This window comes from Heterocephalus glaber, unplaced genomic scaffold (assembly GCF_053883595.1).
Source record: "Heterocephalus glaber isolate CG9 unplaced genomic scaffold, H.glaber_assembly_v1.0 deba00001504, whole genome shotgun sequence".
In the NCBI taxonomy this organism is placed as follows: domain Eukaryota; kingdom Metazoa; phylum Chordata; class Mammalia; order Rodentia; family Bathyergidae; genus Heterocephalus; species Heterocephalus glaber.
This window is the reverse complement of record NW_028258324.1, coordinates 18999872-19014536: the sequence shown is the minus strand read 5'-3', so window position 1 is coordinate 19014536 and position 14665 is coordinate 18999872. Positions and strand designations below refer to the sequence as shown.

The 14665-nt window shown below is 33.2% G+C and overlaps 1 protein-coding gene across 9 annotated transcripts in view; it reads right to left on the bottom strand.

The window, feature by feature from the left end:
• Trpc1 (transient receptor potential cation channel subfamily C member 1) overlaps positions 1-14665 on the bottom strand; it is a 71957-nt gene that overhangs the window by 32305 nt on the left and 24987 nt on the right. For 7 of the 9 annotated variants that reach the window (XM_087186287.1, XM_087186291.1, XM_087186283.1 and 4 more), the window contains one exon: positions 396-527. The exons of the other annotated variants lie outside the window; for them this stretch is intronic. In XM_087186287.1, coding sequence (XP_087042413.1) covers positions 396-527 — 132 coding nt within the window. The remainder of the gene's footprint in view (positions 1-395; positions 528-14665) is intronic. 9 annotated transcript variants of the gene reach the window in all.

Here is a 14665-nt window from a genome sequence, read left to right as displayed (position 1 = left end):
TACATAAGACAAAGGGCTCCAGCAGGAGCTGGGTTTAGGTATAGAGCCTTGTAGAAAATTTGCAACAGCAGTTGGGAAGAAATCCTAACTGCTCCTTCTTCAGACAGCACCAGGGATAAGCCTGCCATAAAGGAAAACTTTTAAAGCTTCCTCAGGGATTTAAAGCTGGCTAATGAGTGTGACAGAGGACAGCTGGAAAAAAATGACATAAATAGCACCAGGTTCTGTTTCTCTGAAGGAGAAGGAAAATTCCAAATAAGTGACAACAGGGTGCAGTCATCTTGGATCAAATGTAAATAAATGTAAATTATAATTCAGCCTTTGGAGAAATTCAAGATCAATAAGATTCTGAATTAAAAGACATTTTATCATTTACAGTTTCCATTTATTCCCACCTGAATTCCACCTCCACAAGGCTTAGTTCTTTTAAATCAGCACTAAGTTCAAATGCTCTCAGAATTGGATCCTCCTCTGTTAACATTATTAGAGCTGGACTGGCCAAACATCGATATATATCAAGACGAAACCTGTGATAAAATTTGATTCCATAATGTAAAAAAACTTTAATATACACATATAATTAGTTTTAACTTTTAATTTTTACAAAGTTTTACAAAATTTAAAAGTATGTAAATAACTATATATATGCTTATTACAAGATAAACTCCACAAAGAGAAAGATTGAAAAATTAAATATCTGAGACACAAATATTGAAAAACTTACTACCTACTACTTTGAAGAAAACTATTTTACTGTCTCTTTGCAGATTCAAAAGTACATATTGTTCAATCTAATTAAACTTCTATTCCTTAACTAACATAAGTTTAAATGAGATATGCTAATAATGGATAAATACTTATATGATATGGTTTGGATGATTATTAAATTTTTCCTTTCCTAGCAATAAAAATTCTTTAATATGGCATATATATTTCAATTACATGACCCATTAAGCTAGGTTATGATTTTCAAAGATGTTTCAAATCTTAAGAATGAAATTATCCCTTCATATATAATTTCCAGCTAATAAAAAACACTCCTCTGACCCTCTGTAAATTAAAAAATTTTCATATTTTAACCAACTAGGAACCAAACTAGAAAACTCATTATAATTCATTTAATAATATATAAATATAATATGTAATCATAACTTTATTATACAATGCATACTGTTGTTAAACTATAAATTTAATACATACTTTTTTTTCAAGTAAGTACTTTGGGAACATAATAATTCCCAGTCCTCCTTCTCCCACTAACTCTACACTTCAAAGACACTGCAGAGAATTGTGCATATCCTTTCTGATACTTTCTATTACACAAACATAATCAGACATAATACAAAGAGGAAAAACTTGCTTTTTAAAAAAATAATCATGAACTTATGTGTCGCTATGAATAGATTCACATCATTGTTTCCTACAACTGGATGATTTTTATTTGATGAAGGCCCACTGGATTTCCAGTAATGAAAATTTAAGATTGCTTTTTGGGGGGTATAAAAATGCAGCATTAATTTTTTTTTTATTCCTATATCCTTTGTATACTTTGAATTTCTGGGCAAAATGGCACGTGTATTTTAAATTCTGATTGTTGCTTCCAAAGCAATAATAAGGACAGCTCATTTGCCCCACATCTTCACTAATAATGGATATTAACAAGTTTTAAAATTTTTGCTAACTTAATGGAAAACAGAATTTTATATTTGATTTACTCTGAATTTCTTTAGAAGCCTGAGTATTCTTTTGTGTTTAATACCCATTTATCTTTTTTGTTCATATCCTTTGGCTTTTTTTCTCTAATGACTATTTTTTAAAAAATTAATTTGTAAGATTTCTTTATATATCAAAGAAATTAGCTTTCTGTCTAGACAAAAATCATTCAAGTACTTTTCCTCAGTCTGTTGTTTATCTTCTTTACTGTGTTTACATTAAGTTTTTTCAATACGGAAATTTAAAATATGTGGTCAAATTTACTGATACAGTATATACCCTATTTAGTTTACAGGTTTAATGTCTGATATTTAGAAGCAAAGTAATCTATAGTCCCAGATACTCAGGAGGTGAGTCAGGAGGATTGCTTTAGTTCAGGAGTTCAAGGCCAGCCTAGACAACAGAGTGAGACCCTCATTTCAAAAAGATAAGTGAAAAGATTCTGTAAAATGCTTTTAAAGAAAAGAACATTGTTGAAATCTAGTTATGATCTAGCTCTTTAATTAATAAGTACAATTATCTGTATTAAGTAAGGGTTTTTGCAGAGATATTTGCCTATACCATCACAATCAAAGGCTGAGAAAAAGCCAGGCATGGTGGCGGATACCTATAATCCCAGCTACTGGAAGAATGAGGCAAGAGGACTGCAAGTTTAAGACCACCCTAGGTAAATTAGCGAAGCCCTGTGTCAAAGTAAAAAAAAGGAGGGAGGGGCTGGGATGTAGCTCAATGATAGAGCACTTGGCCACTATGCATGAGGCCCTGGATTCAAGCCCTAGCACCACATACATACATGCAAGCATGCATACATACATACATATATAAGATATAAGCTGAGAAAAATATGCATAATCACAAAATTTGTCTTTTTGTTTCCATCAATATGTCTAAATTAATTTTATCAGATCATTTCTAAAATAGACTTTTATATAAACCTATTTTACCATATCTACAAATAGACTAGATATACTAAAGGATTAATGACAAACGTAGAGAAATAATAACTTTCAAAAACAATAGAAAGAAAAGTTTGGCAACCACTGTCTGGCCACTTAGTTTATAAAATCTAACAGTAGATTACAAAATTTATCATCTACTTTATAAAATCTACCATTCTATCATTTGAAATTCAAAACACCATCAAAAGTAATGATAGTATGAAGAAGTCAGTGATATCTCTCCACAAACAAAACAAAAGCATAAAACTAGACAGTTGTCCAAAAACAATCCGCCATTTTAGGCCACTGGAAATATTCTATTTGACATCGCTGATTGTTGAAAAACTGAGAGTTACAGGCAGGAGTGGCTGGAATCTGTGCCTTGCCTAAAGCTACATTCATCACCCTCGACTCCAGTTTAGTCAATGAGATCTGTAGTTTTACCAGTTTGATGCTGGTGAGCCTACCTTTGAGACAGAAAGGTAAAATCATTTCATGGGACAGTAGAAAACTATAGCCATGCTCACAGTTTGTAATAGCTAAAGCTTGGAAACAGCCCAAGTGGCCATTAACTGGAAACTGGATAAAGAAGATGTGGTTTCTTGAATAAAATGGAATACTACTCAGCCATCAAGAACGAGAAACTAGAGACATTTATAGCTAAATGGATGCATACTGAGGCTATACTCTTAAGTGAAATAAATAGGACACACATATGTAAATACCGAATAGTTCCTCTAGTGTGAGAAACTGAAAGTGTAAATAAGGATTAAAATGAATAATTCATAATTTGAAATAGGAAAATGTCCAAAGGTGTAGGGGTAGTGGGAGGGGAAGGGGAAAGGGAAGAATGGATAGGAAAAATTATGAGAAAAGAAAAAAAAAAAAGGAAACAAAATCTATGTAAATAGGGAAGGGTGGAGGGGGTGAAGGGCACACAGGTAATGGGGAAAAAAAATAAGAACTAAGATACATCATGTACAGGTACAAGCACCCAATGATAAATGTAAACATAATCTATACCTAAAATGTACCAATAAAAGAATTTTTAAAATAAAATAAATAAAATAAAAAATAAAACTGTACACTTTGCCTCCCCCCCAAAAAGAAAACTGGCTAAAAGGGGTGGGCTTAGCAAAAATGGATAGGGAAACTCTTCAGCTTTGTAAGGCTGATGCTGAAGTCCAAGTTGAGGCAAACAGCAGACCAATAAGCAATTAACAGGGGTGATGTTTTCTCGAAAAGAAAAAGGCATAGATGGATTTAGATAAGATCTCCACAAATCCCTGGCTGACTAGAAAATTACAGAACACATTGCTTGGCAAAAAGAAAAAGCCAAAGAAGTGTTGAGAAATGGCTGTAAGTTTGAATGCATTCCCAAACTAACCCACAGAGAAATTAAAATAGTGTAGAACTTTTAGGGGCTCAAAGTGTTATCAGTACAACTTTTGTCTAAATCACTTTCTGGCTGACTGACCCATATAGACATCAAAATGACTTTAAGGAATCAAGGCTAAAAAATAAGAATAAAAACAACAAACTAAGCAGACATCAATGACTGTCTACTTTAAGGAGACAGGTTCTGCAGGCCAAGCAAGTAACTAAAGACAAAGAAAAGCTCTTAGAAAAATAAAACAGTATTCAGAGTTTACAATATACTAAACTGTCCAGTTTTCAAATAAACACTAGATATGTTATTTTAAAAAAAAAGGTAAGCCATGCCTATTCAGGGAGCAACAGCAAAGGCTTACCACTAGGGATGGGGTCGGAATAAATAATCCAATCAGAGTGCTCACTTTGGTAGCACATATACTAAAAATAATCCAATCAGTCACTAAAAATAATAAGCAAGAAAATAACAATAACAAGCCCCAAGAATGGGGTGGGTGGAGACTATCACACAAAGTTGCTACAATATATTATCTAAAATGCTTAATTGTTAACATAAGAGACATGTGAAGAAAAAAGAAAATATAATCCACACTCTAGAAGAAAGAAAGTGAAGAACAGAAACAGTGAGTGACCAGATGTTAGATTTAACAGAAAGAGATTTCAAGGTAACCACTGTCAGTATGTTCATAGTGCCAAAGCAAAGCATGATTGCAGAAATAAACAAGGCTATGAAGATAGTACAGCATCAAATAGAGAATATCAATGAAGAAATAATGAAAAATAAAATCAAAATTATGAAACTGAAAAATACAATAACTGAAATTAGAAATTTACTAGAAAGGCTTGTTATGGGTTGAACTGTATCCCTCAAAATTTATAAGCTGATGTCCTACCCACCGATACTTTCAACTGTGACTTTATTTGAAGATAGGATTTTAAGGAAGAAATTAAGATAAAATGAAGACATTAGGTCTAACTCTAATATGACTGGTGTCTCCAACAGGTAGAACATGATATGAATATTAAGATGGCCATCTACAAGCCAAAAGAGGCTTGGAACAGATCATTCTTTCATGCCTCTAAGAAATCAACCTTGACAATAACTTCATTTCTGACTTCTAGAACCCAGAATTGTGAAAAAATAAATTCTGTTGTACCTTGTTATGACAGCCCTAGAAAACTAATAGCAGGTTTGATAACTGCAAACTGGAAGAAGAATTAGTGAACTTGAAGATATATCAATATGAATTATGCAAGCTAAAAACATAGAACTAGTAAAAATGAACAAAAACTCAGAGATATGTGGGACACCAATTAAGCATACCAAGAAATAATAGAAATACAAGGAAAGAAGAAAAAGTAGAAGGAAAATTATTTGAAGAAATAATCACTAAAAACGTTCTAGTTTCTTTAAAAACAGTAACTAACCACATATCCAGAAATCTCAACAAACTGTAAGTAGAATGAATGCAGAAACTCACCAACATAAACATCACAGTGGAAAGCCGAGGATGTAGCTCAGTGGCACCGCACCTGCCTGGCAAGTGCAAGGTCCTGAGTTTGATTCCCAGTATCAAAATTTTTTTTAAAAGTGGAAATGTTGACACTCAAAAACAAAGAGAAATGGGCCGGGGATTTAGCCCAGTGGTTCCGTCGCCTGCCTCGCAAGCTCAAGGACCCGAGTTCGATCTCCGGTACCAAAAAAAAAACAACAAAAAAAAGAAAAACTTAAAAGGAATAAGAAAACAATAGCATGTCACTTACAAGGGAACTCAAATAATATTAACAGCTGACTTCTTGACCAAAATCTATGAGTTTGAAAGTCAGCAGGATACCATGTTCTAAGTTCTCAAAGGCAAAAAAAAAAAAGCCCTACATTCAGCAAAGCTAATGTTCAACAACAAAGGGGGAAAGGGAAAAATATAAAATCTCACCAGCTAAACAAAAAACAAACATAGATATGTTGATAGCAGACCCACCTTACAAGAAACATAAAACATATGTCAGAGAGCAAGTCATCCACATGAACACCAGAAAAAGTAATTATGTAATCATGGAAGATATCATAGACACCATAAATATATATTTTCTCCTTTGGTCACTTAACTGATTGAAAACAATTACATATAATAATATGAATATAATGGACAATAATGTTTGGCCTATAACACACAGAAATGTAATCTAGGTTAATATATTTGCCAGTAACAGCACAAAGTAGAAGAGTGGGGCTAATGCTATAACAAACTAAGTAAATGACTACAAATGTTAAAGTAATAATTATAACTAAGCACCATGGGGCCCATGCCTTAAAAACAGACTTTCAAGGGATATTCAAATTCCAAATGATGGCACTACCTGACAATGACAGATTATACATTCTTCTTTAGTGCACATGAAACATTCTGCAGGATAGACCATATGCTAAGCCATAGGAAAAAAAAAGAAACTCAAAAAACTCAAAGAATAGAAATAATAGTATATTCTTCAACCACATCAGAATGAAATTAGAAATCACTAACAAAGGAACTTAGGGGAAACCAATAAATGTACAAATTAAACACACTATTACATAAACAACAGGTCAAAGAAACAAAAAAAAAGAAAATCAGAAAATACTTTAAGATGAATGAAAACAAAGTGTAAATAAGGACTAAAAGGTATAATAGATAATGTGAAATAGGAAGAAAAGGGGCAAAGGGGAGGGGGAAGTGGGAGGGATAGGGGAAAGGAAAGAAGGGAATGGAATTAATATTAAAAAAAGATGAATGAAAATGAAGACATAATATATCCAAAATTGTATTTAAAATTCAGTAAAAGCAGTGCTTAGGAGGAAATTTATACCTGTAAATGCCTGTATTAAGAAAGAAGAACCCAGGTGCTGTGGCACATACCTGTAATCACATTACTCTGGGAGGCTAAAGCAGCAGGATTACAAATTCAAATCTAGCCCGGGCAGCTAAGCAAGAACCTGTCTCAAAATAAAACAGGGCTGGGGATGTAGGGTCAATGCAAAGACCCTGGGTTCAATCCCTAGTACAAAAGAAGGAGTGAAATAATTTACTTACTTTCCACTAAAGTACTAGAAAAAGAAAAACAAGGGGTATGAAGATTGTTTGGTAAGGATAATGTTCTGACTGTGGCAATGAATTTGTACACCTAAAATATACCAAAAACTATCCTATCCTATTGTGTTTTGGTACTGGGTATTGAGCCTGGGCCTTTGGACTGAGCTACAGATCCAGCCAGTTTTTTTGTTTGCATGTTTTTGTTTTTTTGAGACAGGGTCTTGCTAAGTTGCCCCAATGGGATTTGAACTTTGAGATCCTCCTGACTCAGCCTCCCAAAGTATAGAGATTACAGGCATGAACTACCAGGCCCAGTAACCATATAACTTAAATGAATTAACTGTATGATGTGTGAACTGTATCTCAATAAAGCTCAAAAAATGAAAGTAAAATAAAGATTTTCTCAAAAAAACAAATGCTAACAGAATTTTTAGGTAGTAGACTTGCCCTATCACAAATGCTAAGACTGAAAGGAAATGGTAGCAGATGGTAAATGAGATTCACAGGAAGGACTGAAGACAAGAAATAGTAATTATATAGATAAATGTAAAAGGTTGCATATTTTTCTTTTCTTGCATCTTTTCAGAAGCATAAGATTGTTTAAAGTAGTACTTGCAACACTGCACTATTGTGTTTATAACACATTTAGATATAATATATATATACATATAAATAGCATTTGGTATATTTTAAGTCCATTTTAAACTAATAGATTGCAAATGCATTAAAGTTGCATACTGTGATCTCTAAAAGAAAAAAAACCTTAAAATTGTCAAAAAAACAAGAATACTGGAAATGAAAAGGTACACTAAATTCTTTGAACAGAAAGATAGCAAAAGAGGGACAAAGAAACAAAAGACATAAGAAATATAGAAAACAAATGGCAAAATGAAAAACAAATTCATCATGTCAGAAATTACATGTAAGGGAACTATGTGTTTTAATCAAAAGGTAAAAACTAATTGTCAGAGTGGATGAAAACAAGATCCAATAGCAAAAACTGTCCAAAAAAACACACTTAAGTAAAAAATACGCTAAGTTGAAAGTAAAGGGCTAGAAAGATATACCATGTAATAAGTAACCACAAGAGAGTTAAAATGGATAAGTTAATACTAGAAGGAAAACATAGCAATTACAAATAAATATACTCCTAACAGCAGAGCCTCAATGTGTACAAAGCAAAAACTGAAAGCAGAAAGATAATTCAATAATTATAGTTGAGAGATTTTAATATTCTTTTCCGAGAAACTGATAGAACAACTAGATTAAAAAAAAAACCAGTAAATACTCTGGTTTCTTTTCAGATCGAATAAATCTAAAAAAAATAACCAGTAGAGATATAGAATATTTGAACAACAGTATGAAACAATATGACAAAACTGAAATTTATAGAATGTTTACCCCTAAAGTAGGATAATATAAAAAGAGTATATAGGACATTCTCCATGTTATATCACATGCTAGAGCATGAATCTACTCTTAATACACTAAAAAGGAATGAAATCAGATATGCTACAAATTAAGCAATAATTTCTTAGCTATAATACTAAAAGTATAAAAAAGAAAAAAAAAGTAGATTCTTTGAACTCTGTACTTTGGGTCTTCAAAGTACACCATCAGAAAAGTGAAAAGGCATTCACAGAATGGAAGAAAAATATTTGTAAATTATATTTCTGATAACATTTATATTCAGAATATAAAAAGAATTCTTAAAACTCATCAATGAAAAGGTAGACAATCAATTAAAAATTGGGAAAGATTTGAATGAACCTAGCTCCATGGAAGATATACACATGATGTATAAGTTACTGAAAGAAGTCTTAGATAAATATCCAGAATGGCACATCAAAAGAGACAGAAAGTGGGTATAGTGGTTTCTAGTAGCTGGGAGAGTCACTACCCAAGAGACATGGGATTTCATTTTGAAATGAAGAAATGTTCTGAAATTAGATAATGGTGATGAACACATAACTTTGTAAATAGCCTACAACTAAACTTTATACTTAAAAAATATGAACATTATAGTTTATGAGTTATATCTTAATAAAAATGTTATTAAAAAATAAAATATACCTTCCAATCACAACAATTAAAGTAAAAGTTACCAAGAGAAAGCAATCTAGAAAATGTTCAAATATCTGAAAGTTAAAATGACATACTTAGAAATAATCCATGGGTCAAGAAAATGAAAAAACAAACCACAGACTGGAAGAAAATACATTATCCCCCTCTTATAAATGGGATCAGTTCTAAAACCAATGTGGATGCCTGAAGTCATAATCTTCAACTTATAATATTTTTGATCTTACAAAGTGTAAAAATTATTGCATCAGTAGAGACTATACCTCAAGTTTTAAATTTTGATCTTTTTCCTGGGTTACAATATTAGTATGATACTCTCTCACTATGCTGGGCAGTAGCTGAAAGTTGCAGCTACCAGGCCGCCACAAGATCACATGGTTTCTACATAAAAAATATGCTTTATGTTAGATTATTTTGCTCATTATAGGCTAATGTGAGTCTTCTAAGTATGTTTAAGGTAGGGTAGGTCAAGCTTTGACGGTTGGTAGGTACGAAGTATTAAACGTAGTTTTGACATAATGATATTTTTAACTTAAAGTGGGTTTATTGGGATATAACTGCAATAAATTTGGCATAGTAAGAGAGTCACAGCAATAAAAAATGGAAAAATATATCTACACACTATAATAAAAGTTATTTAAAACTTATGAATTGTTTCTGTAATTCACCATTTAATGTTTTCAGATGGTGGTTGACTGCAAATAAATGAAATCATGGAAAGCAAAACCATGAATAAAGGTGGACTCATTATTTTCAATATTTGTATATCTGACAAAAGACTTTTTTATAAAGTATACACAGAACTCTTAAAATTTAACAAAAGAATATAAATGATTTAATATAGTAATAGGTAAAAAGCCCAGGATAGTGGTGCATGTCTGTAATCCCAGCGACTCGGGAGGTTGAAACAGGAGGGTCATAAATTCAAGAGCAGCTTGAGTAACTTAGCAAAAAACAGACCCATTCAAAAAGGTCTGGGGATGTAACTCAGTGGTATAGCACTTTCCAACCATATGCAAGACTCTGGGTTTGATCCCCAGTATCTATAACAACTCCCACCAACACACATAGTCAGATCTAAACAGACACCTCACTAAAGACATACAGATGGAAAACAAACATGTGAAAATTTGTTAAACATCACACATTATAAGGAAACTACAAATTAAAATGAGATACAAATACACACCAAATAGAATGGTTAAAATCTAAAACACCAGAATACTAAATGCTGATTGAGAATGTACAGTACCGGGAACTTTCTTCCATCACTGAGATTTCTAAATACTAGAGCCACTACAGAAAAGTTTAGCAGTTTCTTAGAAACTATATGACCCAATAATCACAGATCTTGATATCTACCTAAATAAAACACGTCCACAAAAAAAAAACTGTAGATGAACGCACATAGCTGTTCCATTCATAAGTGCCAACATTTTAGGAAAAAAAGAAGTTAAATTGTCATTATTTGCTGACGATATGATAACTTTACATAGAAGACCCAAAAAACACCGCCAGAAGACTTCTAAACTTAATTGACCAATTCAGTATAGTAGCTGGATACGAGGTCAACATTCAAAAAAAAAAAAATAGCCTTCTTGTACACAAATAACAGACTCACTGAGAGAGAAATTAGGAAAACAATTCTTTTTACAATAGCATCCAAAAAAATGAAATATCCAGGAATCAATCTAACAAAGGAAGCAAAAGACCTCTACACTGAAAATTACAGCACTCTGAAAAAAAAGAGATAGAAGAGGATATAAGAAAATGGAAAGACATTCCTTATTCCTGGGTAGGAAGAACCAATATAGTGAAAATGGCCAAAACTGCTATACAGATTTAATGCAATGCCAATTGAAATTCCAACAATATATTTCACAGAACTACAGAAAACAATCCAAAAATTCATTTGGAACCAGAAAAGACCTAGAAGAGCAAAAGCAATTCTAGGCAACAGAGACATGGCAGGAGGTATTACAATCTCCAACTTGAAACTATACTACAAAGCTACTGTGATAAAAACAGCATGGTACTGGCAAAGAAACAGACCCAAGGATCAGTGGAATAGATTAGAAGATACAGAAACAACTCCAGACACATTCAGTCATCTCATCTTTGACAAAGGAGCCAACCATCCTCAATGGAGGGAAGATAGCCTATTTTAATAAATGGTGTTGGAAAAACTGGATTTCAACTTCTCAAAGATTAAAACTAGGCCCATACCTATCACCATGCACTAAACTAAGAATGAAGTGGATTAAAGATCTAAATATTAAGACAGAAACACTAAACTTGCTGGAAGATGAGTTAGGTAGAACTCTTGAAGATCCTGGTATAGGAAAAGACTTTATGAACAAAACACATAGCATGGGAACTAGCACAAAGAATCAACAGCTGGGATCTCAACTTAGTAAAAAGCTTCTGCACTCCAAGAGAAACCACCAACACAGCTAAGAGACAACCTACAATGTGGGAAAAAATTTTACCAGCTGTACCTCAGGCAAAGGACTATCTAGAATATATAAAGAACTTAAAAAAAATCAGACCCCCCCAAATTCAAAGACCCAATTCAAAAATGGGCATCTGAAATGAACAGACATTTCTCAGACAAAGAAATAAAAGCAGCAAATAAACATATGAAAAAATGTTCAACATCACTGGTCATTCGAGAGATGCAGATGAAAAAAACACTGAGATTCCACCTTAACCCAGAAAGAATGGCTGATATCAAGAAATCAACCAATAACAAATGCTGGCAGGGGTGTGGGAAGAAAGGAACCTTTCTCCATTGTTGGTGGGAGTGCAGACTGGTGCAACCACTGTGGAAATCAGTATGGAGATACCTCAAAGAGCTACGGCTAGAGGTCCCATTTGACCCAGCTATTCCCCTACTGGGTATCTTCCCAAAAGAATTAAAAGAATCATACCACAGTGATATATGTGCATCCATGTTCATAGCAGCACAGTTTGTAATAGCTAAAGCTTGGAAACAGCCCAATTGCCTATCAACTGGAAATGGATAAAGATGTGGTTTTTTTAATAAAATGGAGTACTACTCAGGCATAAAGAATGAGAAATTAGAGACATTTATAGCTGAATGGATGCATATTGAGGCCATCCTCTTAAGTGAAATAAACAGGACCCACATGTGTAAATACCAAATAGTTTCTCTGGTGTGAGAAACTGAAAGCGTAAATAAGGATTAAAATGATTAAAACAAATAATTAATAATTTGAAATAGGAAGAAAAGATCCAAAGGGGTAGGGGAAGTGGGAGAGGAAGGGGAAAGGAAAAAAGGGAATGGAGAAATTATAAGAAAATGAAAACATGGAAACAAAAGTCTTTGTAAATAGGGAAGGGTGGAGGGGTTGAAGGGAGCACAGGGAATGGAGAAAAAATAAGAACCAAGATACATCATGTACAGGTACAAGCACCCAATGATAAATGTAAATGTATTGTATACCTAAAATGTACCAATAAAAGAATTTAAGAGAAAAAAAAAGTGTCAATATTTAAAAGCAATGGAGATGTCCTTCAATAAGTAAGTGGATAAACTGTAATATATCCAAACAATAGGAAACCATTTAGCACTAAGAAGAAATGTGCTATTAAGCCATGGAAAGACATGAAGGAAACTTAAATGCATATTACTAAGTGAAAAAAGCTGATCTGAAAAGCCTGCATGCTGGTTGATTTTAATTATATTATGGAATAATTATATTATGGAAACGATATAACTATGGAAATAGTTTTTAAAACAGCAGCAGTGGTTGGTAGGGACTTGGGAGGATAGAAGAGTAAAACAGATATAACATAAAAATTTTAGAGAAGTGAAATTATTCTCTATGATTTTATAATGGTGGATGCATATCATTACACATTTGCCAAAACCAAGAGAATGCATAACATCAAGACTAAACCCTGGGATGTGAGGGCAACCTTGCTGCAACATCTATCACCCCACTGATCGCCAGAGTTGATTCGGCTGATCTGGCTGGCTAGGTGTTCCCTTCCCCCCTCATCGCTCCATGTGTGTCCCTCTTGAATCTGTGCACTGAGTCGGAGAGGATGACCACTCCTGATAGAGGAGGACCATTTCCTCGGTCAGGGTTATGTGGGTAGCTGCACTCCCCTGCTAGAACCTCCAATCAAGTTCTCAAGAGTAAACCCTAATGTAAACTACAGACTTTGAGTGATCATGTTGTGCCAAAGTTGGTTCATCTGCTGTAACAAATATCCCCTACAAATATCCCAAATATCCCCTACACCAGTAGGGGATGTTGATGGTGGGTAATACTTGAAAGGGGTGGGGTACAATATGGGAACTCTGCACTTCCTGCTGAATTGTTTTGTGAAATTTGTTAAAACTGCCCTAAAATTTAAATCTATAGTTTAAAAAAAATTATTCATGAGTCAAAGAAAAAAATCACATAGCAAAGAGAAAGTATCATGAACATACTTGTATCAGAAAGGAAGCAAGATCTAGAAAAACATAAGCCAAGTTTCTAATTTAAGAAGCTAGACAAAAAAAGATTAAATCAAACACACAGCAAAAAGAAAAAGTCCAAGCAGAAGCAGTAACGTAGAAAAAAAATAGAGAACATGAATGAATGAATGTTGTTTCTTAGAAAAGATCAATAAAATGACAAGTTTATAGTTAGATCAGAGCTTAGCAGACATTTTCTGTAAAGGGTCAGATATTCAATAATTTAGGCTTTGAAGGCCATACAGTTTATATGGCACCTATTCAACTCTTGTTATACCATAATGACAGCAACAGACAATGCAAAAATGAATAGATAGAGGTATGTTTCAATAAAATGTTATTTACAAAAGCACTGGCACACTGAATTTGGCTGGAGTATGATAGTTTGATAAGCCATTGAACAAGATGAATAACTGAATAAAAGAAGAGAGGAAACTGTGTGGAAACTGGGAGAGGGAGTTTCCAACATGTAATGGCAGTCATTGTTAAGATTGGCTTCTAGACTAACACTGCAGTTAAGAGTCACATTTCTAACTATTTGGGATATTAGCCACAGGAGCAGAGAGAGAATGACAAACTGCTACTAGTCACTGGCTCTATAGAAAATTTGGATTGGTCAAGAGATTTCTGTTCAACGTTAAAGAATTTTTACAAAAATTTAAGAATTTATTCATATATTCTTGTGTAACTGAGTAGTTTTTTAAAAAAAAAACAACAAAAAACCACTGGAAGCAAAGTTCCCACATATGTAAGACATGTGTGAAGGTTACTTTGTCTTAAAAAATATTTAAATTACTGTATAATCCAATTATGAGTATATGATCCAACATGGACATATAATCAATTTAAGGTTTTATAAGAACAAACAATATGTTCCATTAGAGACACTGGAAATAGGAAAGCATAATTTCATAATACTTAAATCTTACACAATTCGTCCATTATTTTTAGAGAAATTCAAATCACTTTTTTTGGAGGTTCAT